Source organism: Pseudorca crassidens, chromosome 10 (genome assembly GCF_039906515.1).
Source record: "Pseudorca crassidens isolate mPseCra1 chromosome 10, mPseCra1.hap1, whole genome shotgun sequence".
Taxonomy (NCBI): Eukaryota; Metazoa; Chordata; class Mammalia; order Artiodactyla; family Delphinidae; genus Pseudorca; species Pseudorca crassidens.
This window is the reverse complement of record NC_090305.1, coordinates 5502512-5529440: the sequence shown is the minus strand read 5'-3', so window position 1 is coordinate 5529440 and position 26929 is coordinate 5502512. Positions and strand designations below refer to the sequence as shown.

Sequence of the window (26929 nt, the reverse complement as noted above, 5' to 3'; positions counted from 1 at the left end):
AGAGCCGCGTCCTTCCCCATGTGGACGGTGAGTTTCAAGTCTGTCCCAGCCCCGCTGTGAGCCATGCCGGGGCCCTTTGAGGCAAACTCACCGAGCCCGTTCCTTCCACTGGGCTCCACACGGACTTACTTTTTTTTTTTTTTTTTTTTTAACAGTTTCCAGCTGATATAACGCTAGTGTGGGAAGATGGGGTGAGGGACCCACATGCCACGACAAGGCAGCGTGTAGGACGGTCACCTTGGTGTGTCGCGAGGACACAGTCTGAGTTGACGTCCCAGAGACACCGGCATGAAATGGCCTGGAATTCCCATGACAGGGAAGGGGGAGGTTTTAGCCATGGAAAGACTCAAATCCCCTGGTGCTGGAAATATTTTGCTGCAAGAGCTTACAGAACAACTACTAGAATTCAATACTAAATTTAAGATGACCATCACAATACTAACAGTGTACATTTATTTTATAAATTTATTTATGTATTTAGTTTTGGCTGCATTGGATCTTCGTTGCTACGTGTGGGCTTTCTCTAGTTGTGGCGAGCGGGGGCTACTCTTTGTTAAGGTGCGCGGGCTTCTCATTGTGGTGGCTTCTCTTGTTGCACAGCACGGGCTCTAGGCGTATGGACTTCAGTAGTTGTGGCACATGGGCTCAGTAGTTGTGGCTCACGGGCTTAGTTGCTCTGCAGCATGTGGTATCTTCCCGGACCAGGGCTCGAACCCGTGTCCCCAGCACTGGCAGGCGGATTCTTAACCACTGCGCCACCAGGGAGGTCCTAACAGTGTACATTTAAATCGGTCATAAAGCGCTTGCATCTACTTTGCTTCAACCATCCTGAAAACTAGGTAGAATATCATTACCCCCATTTTACAGCTGGGGAAACTGAGACTCAGGTGTGAGTTTATGGACACATGACCAGTATTGAAAGAACAATCTGGTGAAAAGAAAGTAAGTGGATTCAGAGTTTTCCACAATGACTTCCTGCCTTTTGAGATTATTATGAAAGACAACCTGTGACAAATGAATACAATGTATCTCTAGTCCATCCAACGTTTGGGAGGCCAGTGAAACATCTGAGTTAAAAATGTTATTCGACTTCTCAGAGGGGAAACAATTTTTCCTGTTTACATGGCTCAGAGTTGGAAGGCAAGGCTATTGTCATCTTTTCCAAGTTCCAAGCAGTAGGTGTGCCTACGCATCGTTTATTCAGCTGGTGGACAGAGTCTGCAGGGGGCACATCACCGCCTGCCATCTATAAAGCACCCCCCCTCCCCCAATGTGTCACACACCCTGCTGAGAAATTACCCCCCCCATCACTGAGGTGGCTGTGGGCAGGCAGACGGGGGGTGTTCGTGGAAAGCAGCAAGAGGGGGTGGCGGGTCCAAAGCTTTGAAGTGAAGATGTAAAAAAGACATCAGTGCTGTTCTGAAAGGTTGGAGAAGACCTTCATCCAGAAATAACACAGACACTATGAACGGCAATGTGGGAAAAGTCACCCTAGTCCCAAAGGATGCACAAGACATGTTCTTGTCAGAGGGGCGGCTTCTAGAATGAAGACGCGGTGAGAATGTCAGGGTGTGAGGCTGCCCCTGAGCTGAAGAGGGTCCGTGTGGGGTTAGAGCCGAGGGCCACTGGTCACTAAGAGCTTCCATGCACATGTTTTCAGGACTTGTAACAAGGATGCAGAGAAATACAGCCCAAGATATGGGCGTGGCATAGCTGGTAGAAAGAGCTAGAATGAGCTTTTATAGTTAAAAAGAGTTAATGATGAAGGAACGGGGGAGTCTGTTAGAGAAAGTGGGGCGATGGGACAGAGGCCGTCATCCACAAAAGGGAGACAGAAGAAGAGAAAAAGGGAAAGAGGAGAAGGGCGTGACTTAAAGAGGGAGGGGAAGCACGCATAACCATGATGGGGAGGAAATGAAGTCCACACGCTGCGTGGGGATTGGTGGACACGGGAGCCCGAGTTTCTACCCTGACTCTGCTCCGGAGTCCCACTGGGGTCCCCAGGAATTGGTGGTGCTTCTGGGCCACACCTCGCTGACTGTGCAGTGAGGACAGTGCCGGTCCTCACAGCTTAGGAGACCCATGGATCCACACACACAGGGTCGCAGCTGAGCCTGGAGACAGGAAGAGCTCCGGGGCTCAGGGCACTGAGGGCGAATCAAATTCAGCCACTTAAACCTAGGATGCTCAGGTCCCTTAGAAGGGAAGTGATGGAGAACATGGGCTTGAAATAGCTGGGCTCAGTGGCTGGAGGAACAGCAAATATTTCCCGTGTGCTTTCACCGAGCGGGGCCTCGAGAAGAGCTCCCGCCGCTCCAAGGGAAGCCCGGGGAGGCAGGTCCTATCACGTGTCTCTTCTAGAGCTGAGGGCGTGCAGCCTGGAGAGGGTAAGGGTGTGAAGGCCACACAGGTGTTAAGTGGGGTCACTACAGCTTGAAACCGGAGCTCAGGCTTCAAAAGCAGAGTCAAGAAAAGTATAGGCGGGCAAATATCACGAGATCACTTATTTGCTGAATCCTAAAAAATCATACAAATGAACTTACTTACCAATAAGAGACTCACAGATACAGAGAACAATCATGGTTACTAAAGGGGAAAGGGGGGGAGGGGTAAATTGGGAATTGGGGATTAACAGATACATACAACTGTATATAAAATAGATAAACAGGGCTTCCCTGGTGGCGCAGTGGTTGAGAGTCCGCCTGCCGATGCAGGCGACACGGGTTCGTGCCCCGGTCCGGGAGGATCCCACATGCCGTGGAGCGGCTGGGCCCGTGAGCCATGGCCGCTGAGCCTGCGCGTCCGGAGCCTGTGCTCCACAGCGGGAGAGGCCACAACAGTGAGAGGCCCGCGTACCACCAAAAAAAAAAAAAAAAAGATAAACAACAAGGACCTACTGTATAGCACAGGGAACTATATTCACCATCTTGTAATAACCTATCATGGAAAGGAATTTGAAAAAAGTGTATTTGTGTGTGTGTGTGCGTATGTACACACACACAACTGAATCACTTTGCCGTATACCTGAAACTAACAAAATATAGTATATCAACTCTAGTTCAATAATTTTTTTTTTCCTAAAGTACAGGGCAGAGGTAGTAATTACCCAAACAAGGACTTGGAATAATAAAGTCAGAGTTTAAAATCCACTGCACATCAATGCCAATGGCGGCTGGATACAGAAAACACATTCAGATGCTCAGGGCTGGCACAGGATGAGAAATCACGAGTGACTTCTCATGTCAGGGTCAGTGTCGGAGGGGTGAAAGGTTGCGCAGGAAGTAAAGGTTGAGATGCCTAACGCCTGCTGCTGGGACTCCAGTGGCTCCCGGTCTCACCCTCCTCCTTTTCCCAGGCACAATGCCCTCTGTCTAGACTGCAGACACCACTGACACACACTCAGAAAGGGTGAGGAACTTTCAAAAAGAATGACAGCTTTGAGGAGGGACTTCACTGGCTCAATGCTTCCAGTAACTCAGGTATTTAAGACACACTATTTATGGCAAGTCACTAAAATGGGTCTGGTGTGACCCACATCTATTTACTTTTCTTCAATGACACATGACCTTCTCAGTCTACGCACCCTGTCGAAGTGTTGCCTCAAACAAGGCGCTCCTGACTTTGCTAGGCAAACAGCAGGGGTTCCCTTCCAAACCCCACTCCAGGGGCATCGAGGTCTTCTTTAGGCGAGAAGTACAATTTTCAAATAGAATGAAAGTCAAAAATCAATGAAAATTAGACAGTAAGGCAAGGATTTTTACTTTTTTCTTATGTAATGTATCGTATATAGAGGATTACGTCTGAACTTTTACCAACTAAAAAGATAGAAAGAAATAGGATATTTGAAAACAAAGCATTACAAATCAGAGTAAAGTGCTACACACACACACACACATGGATTTGAGTAACATGGGTGAATGAACATTATTATTATATAATCAGCTAAGCTCTCATTGATTTATGGTACTTGAATTTACCCAGTTTGCACCTCTAGGATGAGCATAAAAAGTTCATATATCAAACGCACTTCCACTCTGTAAGGGATACTTCATCTTCAGTAAACCAGTACAAATCACTTTGCTGTCAGGATATTAACACAGCTGTGCCCTTACATGGTGTTTACCATGTAAACATATGTAGGACTTCTCCTACATGTGTTAGCTTCTCACGACCACCCGAAGAGGCAAACAAAATACTATTCATACCACCACAGGTTTACAGAGCAGGAAACTGAGGCACATACGAGTTAAGCAACTTGCTCACACTCACTCAGCTGGATTTGAACCCAGGCAACTTGGCTCTTAACCATCATAGCAGAGGTTCTCAAAGTCAGCCTGCATCAGAATCCCCTGGAGGCCTTGTTAACACACAGACTGTTAGAGTTTCTGAGGCGGGGCCTTGCAGACTCGCACTTCTAACAGATTCCCAGGCTTCCCTGGTGGCGCAGGGGTTGAGAGTCCGCCTGCCGATGCAGGGGACACGGGTTCGTGCCCCGGTCCGGGAAGATCCCACATGCCGCGGAGTGGCTGGGCCCGTGAGCCACGGCCGCTGAGCCTGCGCGTCCGGAGCCTGCGCTCCGCAACGGGAGAGGCCACAGCAGTGAGAGGCCCGCGTACCACAAAAACAAAAACAAAAACCAGATTCCCGGGTGATGCTGGTGCCGCTGGTCTGGGGACCACACTCAGAGGCGCTGTCCTCCAGCACTCTCCCTCTCGAGTATGAGGAGAATGACCTTGGCCTGCCTTTTAGACTTAAGGTTCAAAGCTGTCTGGTCTCAAAATATCTTGCTCCTCTCCTTAAAATCATGCAAAGTCATGTAGGCTCCACAAGTGTTGGATTGTCTTAGGGGCTGGCCTTACCCTCAGGGAGTTAGAGTTAGACTAATAAACAGAAGCACAGGTTAGATCAAGTCCAAAGCAGCAGTATTATTAGAAGCTTTGCTTCTATGTGTCTGAGACAGGGAGAGAGGGGGAAGGTGGAAGATTACTTCGTACAAGTTCATGGCCACCTAACCTGTCCTCTTTGGCCCCCAGACACCGGGGCAAATACTCCAGCACGCCCTAGCGATCGAACACAGATTGAATGAAGGGTCTGCCACCTTTTAAACATGTCATGGGCACATCTTATATGTTTTAGTTCTTATCACCAACCCCACATCCACGTCCTTGCCCACCATGGGGAATTAAAACGGTAAAAATACTGTTAATTTGTGATTTTAAAAGAAATAGCAAAACAAAATCTTGACCACAACCATGGCCCAACTCCCACAAAGCTGGACGTCCCGCGGGAGATGCTGGCAACCAAAGCAACCTGTTTCTGGGAATGAATAATCCAGAAGGCATAGTTCTAGAAACAAAGATCTATGTTCTTTCTTTTTTAAAATAAATTTATTTATTTTATAAATAATTTATTTTATTTATTTATTTTATTTTTGGCTGCGTTGTGTCTTCGCTGCTGTGCGCGGGCTTTCTCTAGTTACAGCGAGCGGGGGCTACTCTTCGTTGCGGCGTGCGGGCTCCTCGTTGCGGTGGCTTCTCTTGCTGCGGAGCACGGGCTCTAGGCGCACAGGCTTCAGTAGTTGTGGCGCGTGGGCTCAGTAGTTGTGGCTCGCGGGCTCTAGAGCGCAGGCTCAGTAGTTGTGGTGCATGGGCTTAGTGGCTCCGTGGCATGTGGGATCTTCCCGGACCAGGGCTCAAACCCATGTCCCCTGCATTGGCAGGTGGATTCTTAACCACTGCGCCACCAGGGAAGCTCAGACCTATTTTCTTTTCTCTGCCACATTTACCAAGTGGATAAACAGTTCCAAACAATAGTTCCCCCGGCTCCCCATGCCCTGACATCCCCCTCTCCCCAAACTTAGCACTATTCTGAGTGTATCCAGTTCTGTGTGATAATGTTAATTCCCCTCTAACCTTCGCAGCTCCCCTGCGCCCTTGCAAAGAACAGAACGTAGACAGGCAGAGGAAGAAGATTTGGTAGCTTCTTGAATCTTCTTTTTCTTTTAACTTCAGGGAGATGATTCTAAGTCTAAGGAATATGTTCTTGACTAAGAAGATGAAACTAACGGGTTACATAACAGCCGTTGTGGGTCAGTTACATTATCCCCTTTTCAGGGGCAAAGGAACAAATACTGAAAAGTTCAGTGCTTGCCCGGGGCCCACGCTGAGTGCGTCAGAGATTATCAAGCCAGCAGTAAGATTGCAGGAGTCCCTGGGGATGGGACCTGTGAAAGCCAGATACAGAAAGAGAAACAGGTGTGGCTGGGCACAGCGATAAAAAGGCTTTGATTTTCCTCCACCCAAATGACAATAGGGTTCTCCTATTCCTGGCTTTCTCAAGTTTGCCCTTCTCTTCATAAAAGAAAACGGTCCCAGGTATCTCACTTTCATGTCGGTGGAGATAAGAGTTCACATTACTTCACTTTGGGAGGCAGCACTGAACATCCGACAGAACTCATACAGCAATCAGTTTATGAGAATCAGTCTATGAGAAACGCTTTTCTAAGAAAACAACTCGCCTAGATCCTGGCTCCACTACTGCGTTCAGGTCTGGTTTCCAGAACTATACTGTTTGGTTAAAGACTCAAACATCAACATTTGTGGGGACTCATTATAAAGATTTCCGAATAAAAATAATAAAAATATGATACTTCAGAGACGGATGCTTCTGGCTACGATGTATCCAACTAACACTCCTGCTAAGACTAAAAACACAAACCTCTTGGAAGCCATCTTAGAGCAACCGAGAAAGGCAATGGTTGAGGAGTCGAGAGCTCAGAGAGAAGAGAAATGCATTGAGGTGAACCCTGTATCTGCTGTTGCTTTTTCATCTCAGGGTATTTGTTAATTCCTAGCATGACGCAAGGATGTCAAACAGAAAGGAGAAGCAGCCAGGAGCTTGGAGCAATCTCGCTGGCTGGGGACGCAAATTGGAGCTTCAGGAAGTTATGACTTGAAGGGCTAAGGTCCCAGAGGAAAGAGGCTGTAGAGAAGTGAGCTCATAAAAGTGATCTCATAGAAGTTTGGGTTCACTTCCTCCAGGACCTTGGCCCTTCAAGTCCTGGTGTCCATGAACTCCAATAGTTCCATCTGAGATGCTTGCCAAATATTAGACTGTGTTTGCATGCAGGAGGAAGCTGAGAAAACAAGCAGAAAGAAACTGCTTAGAGGATAAAAAGCAAAGCAGAGTTTTTGGCAGTCTCTCAATACTGGGGAGTTAAAAAATTAGAGTTCAGAGGCCACCAAGGAAGGGAACTTCTGGTAAACAACCTAGACTTTCAGCTGAGACCCCTGAAGAGCTAAACTGTAGGAGAAAAGGAAAACCAGAAATGGAGAAGCCTTAACACACCTGGAAACCCAGCCTCAGTTAAGACAAGAGAACAAGGTGATCTACCTGTCTGTAGTTTTTCTGCCTTCCAGAAGAAAATGAAACCCAGTCTGGAAGGAGATACCAGTATCTAGAATTGATTTCATAAATAACGCCCAGAATTTAATTTTAAAAAATTATCAGGCATGCCAGGAAATGAAACCAAATGAGGAAAAACCAAGGGAACAAATAGATAATAGAAACAGACCCACAGGTGATCCAGATAATAAAGTTTTCAGACATGATCTTGGAATCTAGCCTTATAGTGAAAGGATAATAAATCACAAGTTGGGTTTGTTCCAGGGATGTGAAGTTGGCCTTACACCTGAAAATCATTTAATGTAGTATATCACATTAACACTATCAAGGACAAAAATCATATATAGACATCCCTCAATATCCCTGGGGGACTGGTTCCAGGACCCAAACCTGGATCCCAAAAATACCTGGATACCAAAATCCCCATATGCTCAAGTCCCTTATACAAAATCATGTACAGTATTTGCATGTAACTTACCCATATCCTCCTGTATATTTTAAATCATCTCTAGATTACTTATAATACCCAACACGATGTAAATGCTATGTATCAATAAACAGTTACCAGCACACAGCAAATTCAAGTTTTGCTCTTTGGAACTTTCTGGAATTTCTTTTCAAATATTTTGATCCATGGTTGGTTGACGCCACAGATGCAGAACCCATGGATATGAAGGACCAACTATAATCATCCCAAAAAATTCAGAAAAAGGATAAAATCCACATCGATTTCTAATTTTTAAAAACCCATAGCAAACTAAGAATAGAGGAGAATTTCCTTAATAAAATAAAGAGTATCTACAAAAACATTTATAGCAAACATTATCCTTAATGGTGCAATATTAAACATTTCCCCCCCCCCTTAGATTAGAAATCTGACAGAGATTTCCAATCTGAGATTAGAAATCTAACAGAAATCTGAATGGAATTCAACAGTGCACTGGATATCTAGTGAGCACAATAAAACAAGAAAAAGAGAAGTAAAAATATAAGAATTACAGAGGAAAAAATAAAAATATTTATAGATGACATGATTATATTCATGGAAATTCTAAAATTCTGCAGAGAAAAATTATTAGAATTAATATGTAAATTTGCAAGGTTGCTGGATATAAGTTCAATATATAAAAATCAGGGCTCCCCTGGTGGCGCAGTGGTTGAGAGTCCGCCTGCCGATGCAGGGGACGCGGGTTCGTGCCCCGGTCTGGGAGGATCCCACATGCCGCGGAGCGGCTGGGCCCGTGGGCCGTGGCCGCTGAGCCTGCGCGTCCGGAGCCTGTGCTCCGCAACGGGAGGGGCCACAACGGTGAGAGGCCCACGTACCGAAAAAAAAAAAATCAATTGCATTTCTACATGTGGGCAAAAAAGAATTAGACACTGAAATTTTTAAAAGCTAATAATATCATTTACAATAGGATAAAAACTTCAATTCCTGGAATAATTCTAATAAAAACATTCAAGACCTCCTAAACTGTAAACTGTTATTGAGAGTAATTAGAGAAAGCCTAAATAAACGTGGACTGGAACACTCAATACTAGGGAGAGTCAATTCTTCCCAAATCAAGCTCTAAACTTAATGAAATTCCAAACAGAAGCCCAGCAAGTTTCTTTTGTGGAAATTGAAATGCTGAGTTTACAATATATATGAGAATGCAAAGGGCCATCGATAGCCAAGAAAATCTTAAAGAACAAATCTGGAGAACTTACACACCAGATACTAAGACTTCTTACAAAACTAGAAGAATCAGAGTTTCTATTGATACGAGAAAAATCAATCAATAGAACAGAACAAAGATCTCAGGAACAGACCCAAACACATGTGGTCACCTGATACATGACAAAAATGCCACTGATGTGCATGGAAAAAAGATAGTATTTTTAATAAATGGTCCAGGGTCAGTTAGGTTTTTCTATTCTTACACAGCTATCTAATCTACAGCTGTAGTTCACCTGTGATCTCAAATATCCATTCCTGTAGAGTTTAGCTCATTCTGCTGATTTAAACACTCCCATATCCCACTGCCTCTTGGGCATCCAACCATGACTCAGACATGTCCCAACCTGGACTCATGTCCATCCCCCTTCCTTGACTTATTCCTACATTCCCTATCTCTGTGAATGGTTCAGAGTAGCGGATCAAATTAAAAATTTTGGAAAACTGCTTTTTTGCCTTTTGACAGTTATTTTCTCTCCTGGGACAATTATATTCTATCTTAAAAAGCAGGTCAGAAATGGTGAACTTGGTCACAACTTTAAACAATAATTCAGTCTGGCATTGTTTCTGGAGACTCCACCGGCATGGCCTCTGGGTGGCCTAAGGAAATCTTTCTTGGTTTTAAAAACCAGCTTTTAACACAGCATTGCCCTGTTCCCTTGATTCAAAGATGCACATCTTCCAATTCTAAGGATTCTGAAGTTAGGATGAAACATATGGACCAAACTGAAAAAACAAAAACAAAACAAAAAACCCTGCTTTGCCTGTCTGCAAACAGAGTCGTGATATTGCTTATACCAGGAGGAAGTGAATTTTGAATTTGGTAATTAATTCTCACTTTAAATTGTCTTCCAAAGGACTGCACCATGATAGAACACAAAAAAAGAAAAGTTATCCTATACACAGAAGATAGATTATCGCTGCCAGGTAATACAACTGCCAAACCATAGAGAGTAGAATATGGGGTGTCAAAACTATCAGAGGCACGTGTGGCCAGTTCATGTACCAAACAGAACCATCTTTCAGACACTGGAAAAATTTCTGGCTGGCTTTCAAGAGATGCTGTTTGACTTTGACTTCCAGATATACAGAATTGAATAAGAAGAGTCAAAGTATGTCTTGCACCAGATAGAAATGTAGATGCAAATGATATTCTTAAAGGCCCCCAAACGGCACTATTAATCGATAGGTGCTATAAAAGTAAAGATCATGAGTACCTGTTATGAAAAGCAACATGCTACCATCAACAACCTTCCATCACACAATGGAAGGCTGATGGTTAATCAGAGCAGGCTTTACCCTCCAAGGATGAAGACAGCTTAGTGTGTATGAGATTCGGGAGAAAACGGTAAAATAAATGGACAAAGATATAACACTGTGAATAAGGACAAGTACTTTCATGTAAATTTATTCTATCTTTTTTTCTCCTCCACACCCCGTCCTCTAGAAGAACTGCTAGTAGATCCATGGTTGACCAAAAGATCAATGAAGGTTTGCAGAGGTTTTCCATCGCGGGGCCTTGAAAGCCCAAGTATCAATACCAGGGCCTGAATTCTAACAGACACATTTTTACCCCCAACGGAGCTGGCTCCTATGCCATCCAAACAGAAGCATCCTTGAGATGTTCGCATCCAAGCTAAGGAGATGAAGATGCAAGGCATGCCATAAGGGGACCGCTTACCTCTTTATGGCATTTCACCTTTATCTCAGGACTGTCCCCATGTCACTGGGATGACTTTGAGGGAATCAAAGCAGATCATAGTTTAGGCCTAATGTGGACTTGGCAGAATCCATATGTGCCACGTTTCATCCTCCTAAGGATAGCCTGCCTGCCCAGCTGTCTGATGGGGTCACGGCTAAATCCTAAGGAAGGAACGTGGGGGAAGGTCTTTCCCAAACTCTAAGCACTGTAGAAATGCCAGTTTCCACCAAGGTCATCATAAAAACATAACAATTTCTTACATCAGACAGTAACACCAAACTCATCTTAAGATACCAACCCCACACCGTACTCTAAAATTTTAAAGTAAACTACAAAGGGCGCCCTGTGCCCCTCTGATGGGACCGCGTATGCTGTGGGGTTGCCGACCCCACTCCACTCTGCGAGTTGCTCCAGATCTTTTCAGGACTTAGATTCCATCTCCTGGCTTATTCTCAGGCTTTGAATACTGTATCAATTGTTACCCTGTCCTACCTCAAAGCACCATCTCTTCAACTCATCACTTTTTTGAACTTACCTGGTCCAGTGATTTCTTACCAGTCAGAGAAATAAGGTTTCCGCAGAGTTCACAGCAATGGCCCATCTTCCAAGAATCGTTTCTGACCCTCCCTGGGTCAGGCTCCCTAGCTGCCCTTTACACCAGGAGGCCCAACACAGAACTTCTTCTGCCTCAGCTGAGGGTATGACTCAGCACTGAAACACCTGCCTTTTTTCTTTTCCAAGGAGGCCAACTCTTTTGCAACACCCACGTGTGTTAAGCTGATCTATCAAATGCTACAAATTTCACTGAAACAGATTAGACAGCTACGTTTCTTCACAGGCCTGGAGGGTCCTTTTCAGCCAAGACACCCCAAGATGGTACAGATGGGGAGATCGAACCTTCCCCAGAAGGGGTCCCACAGTTCAATCTGGAGGCCTCTGGAAGGACATGAGCAAACCACAGGCAGCCTGGGCTCCAGGCCCACTGATAAGAAAATCTTCTCCTGGCCAACCTGGAACTCTTTAAAAGCATGGAATTCTCCCAATTCTCCCAGGATTTCCCCTTTCCTATGCACAAAAATTAAACACATCCAATCACCAAATGCTCCCATCCTAAAACGCAGAGAAATTACAACTCTGCTTTGACACGGAGTCAGCAAAGGTTGGGACCATTTGGGAGTTTTGTTTTCCAAGCTCGCTGCTGGCCTGGAGGAAGCGTGACACCACGATCTGAGGCTGAAGGCAGCTGTTCGTTTTTGGCTGGAGTTCAGCGTAAACCTTACAAATGGTCCGCCAGCGCGTGCTCTCTCTCTTTTTTAAAATAATAATAATTTTGAAAAAAATCCATAGTCACAAAACCTCCAACCTAGTGTTTTCACTCTAAAGCTTTTCCTGCAGAACACGGAAAACTATGTTTTCCAAACCAACGTCTGAGCCAAAAAAGGCACCAGCAGGTTCCTTCCATCAGAGAAAGGCTACGGGACCAATACTTCGGCAGATTGAAAATCAATGGCTGAAGCAGTTCCGAAGAATCCCTGAATAGCAATTCTCTCCGAAATACTGAAAGATGAAAATCTAGCAACGAATAATTTACTTTTCAAGAGAGGCCCTTAACAGTTAAGTCAATGAATACACTTTTATTTAGGAGCGAAAATCAGACATCAGAAAACCTGCCTTCCGTTCTGAAATTCTGGTCTGTTAAAAAGATCCTGCAACGGCTCTGTTTTACTTATAATTTAACTGCCACAGCTAAGAATTCACAGACAGCCATCCGTGTGTCTGTCCAACACTAGGACATGGGCCCACAGCCTGGCATGTCCCTCCTTCTCCAGTTCCCTCATTACGGACTTGAATATGCATCAGGGCCAAATGTTGGCATTGCTCTCAAAATGGTCCTTGTATGGGGCAAGTTCATGTTGGTTATTATTTTAGTGTGTGTATTTGCGACAGACCCACACACAGATCCATAAGTTCAGGAGAGACCCAACTCCTTCCTTTGGACCTTCTTAATCCAAACTTTTGGACCTTCTTGGGAAATTAACAGATTTCCAGGACCAAAAGCAAGAATCTGGAGGTGGTTTATAAAACCAAAGCTAATAGAGTCCATAAATAGAGGACATAAATGTCCCCCCTCCTCTGCATTCTCTTCCTTTCTCTTTTATCTTCGTATTTACCACACAATTGCCAGAATGTCCTATCACGGGCCGAGTTCCTACCTGCTGCCCTCTGAGAACCACGGGCGGTGCTGACCTCTGCATCGGACTCTCTGTCTGGCCAAACCACTCAACTGAGCCCTACGTACAAGCAAAGTTCAAGGTCATGGGCTTGTTTTCTGTGTGCTGTATGTAGGACTGAAATAACTGCTGTAATACTTCATCCCTTAGCCCCTCCGAGGCTCTAAACATCACTCCATGGAAGTTTTCCTTTATTTGCTAGGCAGCCCCAAGAACACAGTTCTTCTGTCAAACAGTGTGGCCTCATTTCAGGAAACAAGAATAATATAGACATGGGAAAAAAAGTCTACCGGTCCCTTGCAACTACATGATAAAAAACACATTTGAGACACACATATACACACACACACTCACTCAAAGACATATCATATATGTGTATATTATATGCACAAGCACACAGCCTTCTATTCGCTTGAATCAACAGCATTTGCAATTAAGCATCCTCATATAATTTCCGTGTGCGAACTTATGTTAGCCACCCTCATCCACCATTCGAAGTAGGGAATAAAACATAGCGGGAAACATTTTAGTCCCAGTGGGTTATATGTTTTCCGAACACAAAGGATGCTTAGTAGATACCATTCACTGGCTTGCTTCGGAAAAGAAAACTATTTGGTAAATTTTCACCTTAAAAGCAAAAAAGTCATCTTGCTGGCTCAACGCTACCATTGGGAACACAGCCCCCATCACGCCCGTGTGCTGCCCTTGAACTCCAAGCCACCTTCCAGAGACACAGTCGGGGTTATAAGGTGACGGGGTGAGAAACGGGGGCCAGCCCCACCCTTTGGGGTTCCTCGAGCCTCCGTACCTGTGCTGCTGCTCCTGTAAGACTTGGTAAATGCCGACAAGAAAAGTTTGGTTTTTAAAACTCGTTCCAACCACACAGTCCTTGTAGATTCGGAACTCTGCAGCCGTCACCGCCTCACCCTCAGGAATCTGGGATAGGTTGAACTTGAACTCTTTGTGGTGTCGCTGGCGAGGGGAGAACTCCTTGTCGTCCTCCACTATAGGATTAAACAAGAGAGAGTGACAACTATCGTTACTTGGCTAAGTGCCACAGGCTCACATCTAGAAAGTTCCCCCGTTTTCATTCCTAAGCGGCTTACCGTTACCCTTATTAGAGGGGTCAGTGGGTGGTGGAAAGAACCGCAGGCTAGGCTGCCAGGCTGAGATTAAAATCCTTCATTCTCCCCAGGGATTAAATACAATGCTTAGATTCTCTTTAACGACTTGAAACTATTTAACCAAGTTGCATGACAGCAAGTTATTTAAACTCTTGCCTTCCGGCTTCCTCATCTGCAGCATGAGAGGCAGAGGGCTTCCCAGGGAAGCTGGAGGGACCTAGGCAACAGTGACTAAGAACCCCTCTGCCGTCCTGGCCCTGTTGTCCCCTCGCAGCCCCCCTTTTCCTGCTGCTGCTCTCCTATCCCCTCAGATTGGTTCCTTCTCTCCCCACCAGGCAGTTGCCAAGACCAAGGGCAGCCCTGAGCTAACCTTTGCTGGGGGAGGGGTGTTCCGTGGTTGGAGATGGGGGTGGGCAGCGCGTTCCGCCTGGGTCTGAAGCTCGAACGGTCCTCGTATTTTGCCTGATGTCCAGGGGGAGTTTTTGTTGAGGGGTTTAGTGTGAAACTTCATAGAAAATATTGCTCTAACTAAAGTCCACTGCCCTCGCTCTACTGGAGGAAACTGAGGGCTGAACGCTTCTGAGGGGAGGGACCCTCTGGGTTATGAAGCTGCCGGGGTCTCCATTTAACCTGCATGTAGAACCCACGTATGAGGACAGAGTTGCGGAAACACATCACCAACGGGATAACATGCGATTGTCTAAGGCTTTTTTTTTTTTTTTTTTTTTTGCGGTACGCGGGCCTCTCACTGTTGTGGCCTCTCCCGTTGCGGAGCGCAGGCTCCGGACGCGCGGGCCCAGCGGCCATGGCTCACGGGTCCAGCCACTCCGCGGCATGTGGGATCTTCCTGGACCGGGGCACGAACCCGTGTCCCCTGCATCGGCAGGCGGACTCTCAACCACTGCGCCACCAGGGAAGCCCTAAGGCTTTTTTAAAAAACTGGGAAAGGATCGAGTCTAAAAGCGTTTTTTTGTTGTTGTTGTTGTTGTTTTTCATAGTTTGGCCATGCCACGCGGCTTGCAGGATCTCAGTTCCCCAACCCGGGCCATGACAGTGACAGCGCCGAATCCTAAGAAGCCACCACGGAACTCCCTAAAAGCTTTCTTTAAAGGAAATCTTTTCCCTTCATAAAGACAAACTATGGAAAACTACAAACTACGGATTATCATGCTTCAGAGTCAGCCTTCAGATGGCTCTATACAAGGTCCTGAGTGAGAGAAACGCTGGCAACCTCGGATGCTTAACTCATAATCGTTGTAGGAGAGAAAAACGAGCATCCTGCTTTCCACCACAAATCCTGACTCTTTTCCCCAGAGCTCAGAAATGCTTCTGCCCTGCTGCTCCCGTTAGGTTTTTCTTAATGGCAACCGCAGTAAAATCTCATGAGCAAATTAATCCCCGATGGCAGAGTTTTTCCAGGGCTTGTGGGTAGGAAAAAAAAAAAAAAGATCGAGTTATTTGCCACCTCCAATGGCCCACTTTCTCCCCCATGTGCTGTTCTCCATAATCACCAGAGAAAAGCTCTGCAGATTAAGCTCCTTTAAAGCCAATAACTTTACACGAACTTGAGACCTCGATGGCATTGCAGAAGCTTGGGAAAGTTAAGCCATCCATCGGTACGAGGTTTTTAAATAAAGAATTTCTGAAGCTGCCATGTGACTGTGCAACAAATCTTTTAGATTCAAGTTATCCCTTTTCTGGGGGCGGGGTGAGGGAGAGGGAGTTGTTAAAAAACAGTAAGCTTTGGCTTGTGTAAGAGCTTGAATATAAGTTAAAAAAAAAAAAAAGGTCCAGCCAGAAAGTAAACCATGGTTCAGTCCCAACAAGAGAACAGGTTTTTTAATTAGTGGCTAAGCATGAAAAGCAATATTGTTGGGGAGTTCACCCAAGGACACCCACACCTGATGGTGGATCACTTTTCCCTAAAACTGATCTGCCTTTTCAGTTTGATATGTTATCATCAGTGGTTAAAAAGTGAATCGAATCTGATTTCCCAAAGAGACTTTCTAAAAAAGAGTCACACAGCTTTTCTCTAGGGCCTCTTGGGTGCTTAAAAATTTCAATATCAAGAAATGAAAGCATATTCTTAAGATTCTTTTGAGAGAATGCATAAGAATTCCTCAAAGAAGTCGTCCAATCACTCTTAACATAAACAACAGAAAGAAAAACTACGGATGCGAAGCAAGACATAAAACAGTGACTTAAGATGTTTCAGTTATAAGGAGGAGAGAAGGGACACACATTTGAATACATGAGAAATATGTTAGTCTTTGGAGAGGTATACCACCCCCAGTAAACCACACCTTCCTGTATGTACACCCTTAGGTGGTCCCTTCTCCCCTGGGCTGGTTCTGTGACCTTCTCTGGACCAACAAGAGGCAGCAACAGTGGTGCTGAGTGATTCTGAGGCTAAGTCCTAAGCTTGGAACTTCCTTCCATTTAGGTGTCTTGGAATGTCTAAAGAAAGATGGCTACCACGTAAGAAGTGCAACTACTTTGAACCCCCTAGACTATGAGGAAGTCCGAGGTAACCACGTAGAGAGGCTGTGTGGCGCACAGAGACACAGAGGGAGAAGGAAGGAGGGAGGGAAGAGCCCAGTCAGTCCCCAGCCACCTCAGCTAAGGCACTAGACATGGTATGAAGATGCCATCTTGGATGTCCAACACACTGGAGCCTCAGGATGACCCCAACCCCAGTGACCACCTGACTGCAACTGCATGAGAGACCCTGGGGGGGGGCCACCCAGTTCATCCTAGTCTTTTCACCAGACCGTGAGAGATAACAGTACCTTGCTGTTTGAAGCCACTAAGTTTTGGGTGATTTGTTACACGGTAAGAGGCAACTGACACAAGATGAGAAGGGAGGGTAAGAGAGGAAGAAAGAAGGAGAGTCTGACCTTGCCAGGAAGGGGAGAAACTGCACGCAGTTCTTAAGGAGGGATTTTGAAATCCTGGGAGGCAGTGTGTGTGACTAAGGAAGGATCCTGGCAGCCGCTCACAGACAGATGTGAATAGATAGATAAAGAATCTAAAAATGAGAAAGTGGAAGCATAGTTCAAAGCCTTCCATTTTATTACCGTGCGAATTAGAACTCGTTGCCTTATATGTACATTTCCCCAATTCTCCTCTGGTCAGTCTTGAAGCACTCCACTTCCTCCTGCTTTTCCTTATTCCTTCCTGGAGGAGAGGCGTGGTCTTCTCAGTCCCCCCCCCGCCCCCCCCCCCCCCCCCCGCCGTGAGTCTCTGATTGCTGCCCACCTCGTTAGAAGCTCTCCCACCTAAACTCCTTATTGTCGCCTGCACCTCTCCTCGTGCCTCTTAGCTCAAAGCTACACCATCTTCCTCACTCTTCCCAGGAGACCTCAGCTACTGGTCATTGGAGTTTGCTTGGAATGCCTCCTCTCTCCCCAGATCTTCTGCCCACAATTAAAGTTACACAGTGCATTTGCTAATGTCTCATAAGGATACAGGAAATAAGTACAATTAGGTCACTGCCTACATGTGCGTTTGAAGACCACCACCGTAAAACGGCAATGGTTCCAATGAGCTTAGCATTTCCCCTTTGAGCTCTGCGACCTGGGCTCCTTAAACATCAGACAGTTCAAGAAAAATGAGAGGGGGCTGAGGTGGGGATCCAGCGCTCAGTACCTATTTTGTAGCCCCTGCATCTAGCTTCTCAAAGATGGTGCCATGTGTGGAATAGGTAGTAGCGAGGTAGTAGCCAAGAATGTGGACGACGTGTGAAGCTGACAACACTGTTTTGAAATCCAGCTCCCCCTTATCTTACTCAGGTGATAACAAGCAAGATACCAGCCAAAGTTTCAGTTATCAGTTAAATGGGAATAACAACATTTCTGAGGATTAAGTGAGACAGTCTGTACAAGACAGTCAGTGATAGAGGAAGGGCTCAGCAAATGGTAATTGGAAGCATCGTTAGCGGTATTTGACAATCGAGCTCCTCTGAGCTGAGAATATGTCTTTTCAAATTTACTCACGTCTCTAAATGAGCTTTTGACAGTGGAGGACTTACATCCTCTGGAAAGGGAGGTGAGTGAAATCACTGTCCTAAGTGTCATCAGCCCTGGTGTTTGGCTACTGAACACAGTACTGTGTTCTCTGAAGCAACAATTCCTATAATTTTTTATTTCAAGGACCACTGAAAACATTTTTTTTTAATGGTAATGACCTTACACAAGGACATCTGTTTCTGTTTTCCTTTTGTAAGGACAATAAAACAAATAAGACAACAAACGGCACCCTTTTAACACTCTGATTTTATTTTTAAAGGTCCTTTTAACACCAAATCAAGTAGGGAGGATGTAATTCAAGGACATATACAATCCTTGAAATTGAATCAATTTCGCTTTATAAAACTCACTCTGTTCTCTCTCTTTGCCTCAGACGATACCAGCTGAAATTTCAGACCAGCACCGGACCTCCCGTCAACAGGGAGGAGCCACAGCCCAAAAGAATGAACGTTACTAGGTTAAGATTATAAGTGTAAATTGTGTGGTATTATACATGCAAAAGTATGTATATATATGTAATTTATGGAGGTCATGCAACATAATAACGAAGCACAAATGAGACCAGCACCCAATCTAAAAACTGGAAAGTGAACACTATTCCATCCCCCACTCCCACCCACAAGGGACCTCGGGTCATGAATAACGTCTGGCAGTCCCTTGCCTTTCTTTTATTTATTTATTTATTTATTCTGGGCATTCGAGACTTTAGTTCCCCGACCAAGGACTGAACCCACGCCCTCGGCAGTGAAAGCATGGAGTCCTAACCACTGGACCGCCAGGGAATTCCCAGTCCCTTGCCTTTGAAAAAGTTTTACTACATACGTATGTATCACGGAATCACAGAGTGTTTAGTCTTTCTTTTTCTCTTAAAGTCTTTCCTTTCAGAGACATGACGGAAGTTTTACAGGCACCCAGGGAAAATCTAGTCACGGCCACAGCTAAGCTTGAAGGCTGCCCGGGCAGGGGGCTGTGCTGCCCATCAGCTGGTGGGGTGCTGAGGTTCTGTGGGAATGGCTGACCAGCAACTTTTCTCCTTCTGCAGCCCTACCGCGTGTAGATCTATTACAAACACGGGCATTTTCTTAATATGTGCTGGTGGAGATGTGGAGAAAGTAAAACCCCTGTGCGTTGCTGGTAGGGATGGAAAATGGAGCAGCTGCTGCGGAAAACAGTCGAGTGATTTCTCAAAACATCAAACAGAATTACCACACGATCCAGCAAGCCCACTTTTGGGTGTGTAAGAAAAGAATCAAAAGCAGGGACTCAAACAAATATTTGTATACCATGTTAATAGCAGCTTCATTCACAAAAGCCAAAAGATAGGAAGAATCCAACATCTACAATGGACGAATGGATAAACAAAATGTGGTCCATGAATACAATGGAATACTGTTCAGCCATAAAAGTAGAAATTCTGATACATGCTACAACATGGATAAACCCTGAGGACATTTTGTTAAGTGAAATAAGACAGTTACAAAGGGACAAATATCGTACGATTCTACTTTCATGAGGTACACAGAGCAATCAAACTCATAGAGACGGAAGGTAGAATGGTGACTTCCAGGGGCTGGGGGTATGACAAGTTAGTGTTGAATGGGTACTGAGTTGCCGTGAGGGAAGATGAAAAAGTTCTGGAGAGGACGGAGGTGACTGTCGCACAACAGTGTGAACGTACCTGTACCTAAGGTGGTAAATTTTATGTTACGCGTATTTTACCAGTTAAAAAATTAAAAAATGGACATTTTCTTACACAATCACAACGTATGATCACACCTCAGTTAAAATAATTCCTCACTGTCCTATACCCAATCCATAATTAAATTTCCTCAAATGCCTCAAAAATTGTCTTTCTACATTGGGTTTGCTGGAATCAGGAGCCCAACAGGGTCCATTCCTTACACTTGAGTCTCTTCTAAACTAGCAAACCAGTGGGTGGTGGGGCTGGTGGTGGTGGGATGAATTGGGAGATTGGGATTGACATGTATACACTCATATGCATAAAATAGATGACTAATAAGAACCTGCTGTATAGCACGGGGAACTCCATTTCGCTGTACAGCAGAAACTAATACATTATAAAACAACTATACCCACCCCCCAAAAAAAGAGTTGCTTATCCAAAAAATAAAATAAAGAAAGAAAAATAAACCAGCAAACCAGGAATAGGAAGAACTCCATTAACCTGATAAGGAGTCAACATAAAAACGTACACTAACAACAGTCCTAATGGTGATACGTTTGAACCACTTCCTTTAAAACAATGAAGAAGGTGAGGATGCTCATTTCAGTCTTGTGTTGGAATCCAGCTCAGTGCTGCTAAGGTTAAACAATTGGAAAGGACGAGGCACATTAAAAACTGTGGACCTAATAAGAAGTTCAGCAAACTGCTTCCCTGTCTCAGTGAGTTGTAACTGCTGTAACAAAAGTACTACAGACTGGGTGGCTTAAACAGCAAACATTTATTCCTCACAGTTCCGGAGGCTGGAAGCAAGAGATGAGAGCGCCAGCAGGACTGGGTCCTTGCTGAGGGCCCTCTTCCCAGTTAGGTCCTCACATAGCCTCCCTTGGTGCGTGCTCGCAGAGGGAGAGAGTGTATGGGAGCTGGAGTCTCTTTTTCTTATAAGGACACTAATCCCATCCTGGGGCCCCAGCCTCATGACCTCACCTAGACCTATTTATCATCCAAAGACCCCACCTCCTAATACTGTCTCACTGGGGATTAGAGTTTGAACAGTATGAATTTCAGGGACACAAACACGCAGTCCATGACGTTGACCTGAAGGTGTCACGTCATGTGTTCCACTACCCTTCCAATTTATGGTTTGAAATTTTTGCATTCGTTTTCATAAGTGACCTTGGTGATGGTCTCATACCATCATGTTGTTTGGTTTCAAGTTACACGTGCTCTTGGCATAAGTTGGGAAATGTTCCCTTTCTTTTCAAGAAATGATCTCTTCCTGGAAAGTTTGGCAAACTTATTAGTAACATCTGATCCTAGAATTTCCTTTGGGGAATATTTTTAATTACTCATTCATTTTCCTTTAAACATATAGAAATATTCAAGCTATCTTTTTTTTAAGTCAGCGTGTATTTTCTAAAATTTGTTAATTTGGGTTTAATTCTTTTTTTTTTTTTTTTTTTTTTTTTTTTTTGCGGTACGCGGGCCTCTCACTGCTGTGGCTTCTCCCGTTGCGGAGCACAGGCTCCGGCCGCGCAGGCTCAGCGGTCATGGCTCACGGGCCCAGCCGCTCTGCGGCATGTGGGATCTTCCCGGACCGGGGCACGAACCTGTGTTCCCTGCATCGGCAGGTGGACTCTCAACCACTGCACCACCAGGGAAGCCCTGGGTTTAATTCTTTAAATTTATTGCCATAAACTTTTTCAGAGTATTCTCTTATTATTTAATCTCTGCTCTATTTATGTCTTTCTCATTCTAATATTGTTTATTCATGGATTTCCTTTTTGACTCATCTTACTGAAGGTCACTTTTTCTTTCTCACTACTGCTTAATTTGATCGTGATAAAGGTATTTTAATATAGGTATTTTCTGAACATCATTCCACAAAATCTGAATTCTATCAATTAAAGTTGTCTAGAGAAAAATAAAGACACCACCTACTTCAACTGCAAATATAAAAGAAGAAAGAGGGAGGGAAAAGTATGGAACACTCGTGGGATAAACTGGGAGATTGGGATTGACATATATACACTACTATGTATAAAATATATAACTAAAAAAAAAAGAATGGAACACTCTCTCTAATACATTTAAGAGTAGTCCATATTCATTACTTTCTCACTAACTGGACTCACTTGGTGGTTAATTCAGTATAGCTCAGTTCAGGGAATTACAGTTGACCCTTGAATAACTCGGGGGTTAATCCGAATGCGACTTAGAGCTGGCCTTCCACATCCTCAGTTCCTCCAAATCCATGGATTCCACCAACCACGCCCTGTGTAGTGTGAAGTATTCACTACTGAAAAGTATCGCCATGTAAGTGGACCCACGCAGTTCAAACCCCCGTTGTTCAAGGGTACCTTCATTCCACAATAAATTCTACATTTTCCAAATGCTTAATGCTTCCACTTACAGACCAAACTTGAAGAAGCTGAAACCCTTTTTTAAAAAAATTCCCATTCCATTGATAACTATAAACATTTTTTTTCATGCTATGGCACAAGCTGATTTCATTTTAGGCAACATAGAAAGTTCTGGCTAGTTTTCCAAGGGTTGTAACAATGGTGGCCTTTTGACTTCTCTGTTGCAAGCTTGCAACCTTAAATAGTGCCAGAGACACTGAGTTCAACTCTCCTACTCACTTTTTTTTTTTTTGGCGGTACGCGGGCCTCTCACTGTTGTGGCCTCTCGCGTTGCGACACGCAGGCTCAGCGGCCATGGCTCACGGGCTTAGTTGCTCCGCAGCATGCGGGATCCTCCCGGACCGGGGCTCGAACCCGCGTCCCCTGCATCGGCAGGCGGACTCTCAACCACTGCACCACCAGGGAAGCCCTCCTACTCACTTTTTTAACCACAGTGCCATAACCCTTCCCTCCAGGGTTCACCAAATATTCCTAAATATGTGTATTCAAGTTCTATGAAGATCACAAATATCAAGAAGAAGCTATTTTCCTGGCTACCATATGCTCTAAATGACTTTTTTAATCTAAACTTTACTTTTTATTTTAAATAATTATATAGATCTATTAAGTGGTTGCAAAAATAGGACAGATTTTTTTTTTTTAAAAAAAAAAGCAGAGAGGTCCCATGTAACATCTTGTATAACTAAGAACAATAACAAAACCAAGAAACTGACACTGGCATTAATACCTTAGCAAGACTACAGACCCTCTCTCTGATTTCACCAGTTTTGTTTTTTTTTTAATTGGGGTATAGTTGTTTTACAATGTTGTGTTAGTTTCTACTGTACAGCAGAGTTCCCTGTCCTATGCAGTAGGTTCTTGTTAGTTATCTATTTTGTACATATTAGTGTATATATGTCAATCCCAATCTCCCAATTCATCCACCTTCCCCGCTCTACCCCCTTGGTGTCCATACGTTTTTTCCTCTACATCTGTGATTTCACCAGCTTTTACATGCACTTTTTTGGGTATGCATGTATGTCATAACTCTATGACATTTTGTCACATGTATAGATTCCTATAACCACCGCCACAGATCCAGAACAGTTCAGTCCCCATAAAGGAACCCCCAAGGCTGCCCTTTGATTCCCAATGACTTTTAAGACCAGACTCAGTGCGTATATTATAAAAAGATTTAGGACCAAAAATTAGAGCCTACATACCATCATTAGTAGTAAGGGTTAAGCATGTCATTTTTTATTTTGAAAATCTCATTTTAGAACCTTTTTCCCGACCCCAACAGGTGTTAACATCACTTTAGGCTGGGAAGAAGTTCAATCGCTTCAACCACGCATGTCTTACAGTGGAATCAAGGCACAGACCTCAGCTAACATGAGGGAGTGCACTCGGGCTCCTAATAAACATGTGTCACCAGGAAAGACTGAAGCTGAACAGGGGCAGCCTTGATAGAGTCCCATGGATAGCAAATAACCACCACTTTGCCTCCTTCTAGGGACGGCTATAAAGAAGCAATTAGATTACACTTAGTGAACATCAGCATAGATAACATGCATTTTCTCACAAAAAAAGTGAACATCTTCAGTCAAAACAGACAAATGGGACAGCCCAAAGAGAAAAATCAACTCTCCCACACCTCTGGTTTCAACGGCACAGCAATACGGGGCGGGCAGAATGTCCTCACTGTGACGGAGAGGAGAAACGTAAGCCTGTATTCATTATACCAGACTCATCATTTCTTTCTGTATGATCCGGTTTCTCGGGTTGCTCTTATGTCCCTGTGCCTGCTGTGCTGCAGCTTCACTACAATGCCCTGAGCTGTGCGTTTCCTTTTATTTATTGTGCTGGGGTGACACTGGACTTCATACATCTACGGCTGCCTATCTCCCATCGGTTCTGAGAAAGTCTTAGCCACTAGCTCATCGATAGTGGTCTCTCCTGACTTAACTTCAGTTTCCTCTGAGATGAAAGTTAGATGGATATTATATTAGACCTTCTCATTCTAATTTCTGCCTCTCTTAAATGCACGTTTACATCACTTACCTCCTCGTACGTGGGCTGAACCACCTCTCTAGACCCGTCTACAAGTTCACCAATTCTCTCTTTGGTATTTAATGTACAGTTTAAGGCATCTGTTAGTTTGTCATTTATATTTTTTTCCAATAGCTTTCTTTGTTGTTATAGTTGCTCTGTGGTCTACTTGGTCATTTTCCATTGTTCTGTATCACTACTACGTATTATTATACTATTCTTCGTTTTTTGTATTTCCTACATAGTTGTCTTCCCTTTTCTAACTTGGTGTCTGTTTTCTAATATGTGAAATCCTTGGGGAACTTAATCCACATCGCCCTCCCGTCCCTCTGATGACTTTCCTTTTGCTGGTTTTACCTCCTTGGATGATTGGAAATTTGTAGGTAATTTTTGATGGAAATTCATCCTAAATGTTTAAACTGGTGTTGCTTTTCTTTAAAAGAAAAAAAAAGTATATTTGCTTCTGAGAGGACTACAAAGCTGGAATCAGGGATCTCTTCTGGAAGCTTGGAGGGCCCTGGCTTCACGGGGGACCCCTCCAGGACCACTCTCCCACCTTGGCCTGGGCCCTGAGCTGGTCTAGTGATCTGAGTGGTGTTGGTATTTGCACTCGCAGACACCGGCTTTTATGTTTGTTTGCTCACAGTAACAACCTCAAGGGAGCCCTCCAAGATGTCTCGGAGTCCCTGACATTCCTGACGGAGACATATTTGCCTCTGTTTATCCTGGACCTAGTCATCTTTTAGCAGGAGGGCCTGATGGATTATCTAGCTTGCAACACTTCCAGAATTTGGGGCCTTTATCTTCTGTTTGGAAAATAACATTTGGGACACATTCCTCTCCACTCCGAACGATGTTATAAAACCCGCCTAATGTTTGAAGAGTCTACCAGCACCGCCATAGACGTCGTGTCATCTGTTTCTCTGAACAGTCCCAGCAGGCAGGCAGAGCAAACAAGATCACCACGGTATCAACAGGACTCTGAGGCCAAAGGCAGTGAAGGGGCTTCCCTAAGCTGCTCACTTTTATGATTTCTGCTAGGATTTTATGCTGATGCCTCCCACCTGGCATCTCCAGCCACTGCTCTCCCTTAAGGACTGTGTTTGTCTTACTGCTGGGTGCACGTCATCATCCAGATGCCCCTGGTCCCCTGGAAGCCCCAACACACACAAGAGGAAACTCATCCATCCCCCAACTGAGCTGCCTTGTAGCTTCGCCTCTGTCCACCTGGCCAGGCCCAGCTGGCCGATCAGTCCCCGGCTTGTGTGGATTTCACCTTCTAGAAACGTGTTGTAGCCACGAGTAGCTATTTAAGTGTAAAGTGGTTCAAGTGAAAAGTGCAGTTCCTCTGTCACACCTGCCACGTTGAAAGTGTTCAGTGGGAGGCTTCCCCGGTGGCGCAGTGGTTAAGAATCCACCTGCCAATGCAGGGGACGTGGGTTCAAGCCCTGGTCCAGGAAGATCCCACATGCCACAGAGCCACGAAGCCCGTGCGCCACAACTACTGAAGGCTGTGCTCTAGAGCCTGTGAGCCACAACTACTGAGCCCACGTGCCACAACTACTGAAGCCCGCACACCTACAGCTCAGCTCCGCAACAAGAGAAGCCACCGCAATGAGAAGCCTGTGCACCACGACGAAGAGTAGCCCCCGCTCGCCGCAACTAGGGAAAGCCTGCGTGCAGCAACAAAGACCCAACGCAGCCAGACATAAGTAAATAAATTTATAAAAATAAATAAATAATTTTAAAAGTGTTCAGTGGCCCCATGCAGCTGGTGGATGCTGTACCAGAAAGCAGGTCAGGGAACACTCCCGTCGTCACAGCAAGTTCTCCTGGACGGCACTGCTCTAAGGGTCTCTCTGACCCACCCGTTCTGCTCCCTCCATGCCCACTGCCCCTGCACAGCCTGTCCCGCTGCCCTCACTTCTGCCCCTTGTCCATCTATCCCCACACCGCAGCTCGTACCACAGTCACAGCCCCGACCTACCTTGTGGCATGCCTGCCTAGAGCCTTCAATCCCGACCCCCCAACCGCCTTCCCGTCCCGCCCCTCACCTTCCCCTGCCTCAGCTCTTCTCTCAGGAGGGATTAAACTGCTCTGTTTTTCTGACCACACTCCCCAGAACCTCATGCCTTTGCCTTACTTATACAATCGCCTTGCCCTTTCAAAGATCTTTCACATGAATGATAAAGAAGATGTGGCGTGTATGTATATACACACACACACACACACACACACACACACACACACACACAATGGAATATTACTCAGCCATAAAAAAGAATGAAAACTGGCCATTTGCAACAGTGTGGATGGACTTGGAGGGCATTATGTTTAGTGAAATAAGTCAGACGAAGAAACACAAATACTGCATGTTTTCACTTATATGTGGAATCTGAAAAATAAGATGAATGAAGACAACAAAACAGACTCACTGATACAGAGAACAAACCAGTGGTTACCAGTGGGGAGAGGGGTGGTGGGAAGGGCAAGACAGGGGTAGGGGATTAAGAGGTACAAACTACTATGCAATAAAATAGCTACAAGGATATATTGTACAGCACAGAAAATAGAGCCAATATCTTATAATAACT

At 44.9% G+C, this 26929-nt stretch overlaps 1 protein-coding gene across 1 annotated transcript in view; it reads right to left on the bottom strand.

The window, feature by feature from the left end:
• BMP6 (bone morphogenetic protein 6) overlaps positions 1-26929 on the bottom strand; it is a 144699-nt gene that overhangs the window by 11588 nt on the left and 106182 nt on the right. Inside the window, exon 2 of the mRNA XM_067751951.1 lies at positions 13860-14055. Coding sequence (XP_067608052.1) covers positions 13860-14055 — 196 coding nt within the window. The remainder of the gene's footprint in view (positions 1-13859; positions 14056-26929) is intronic.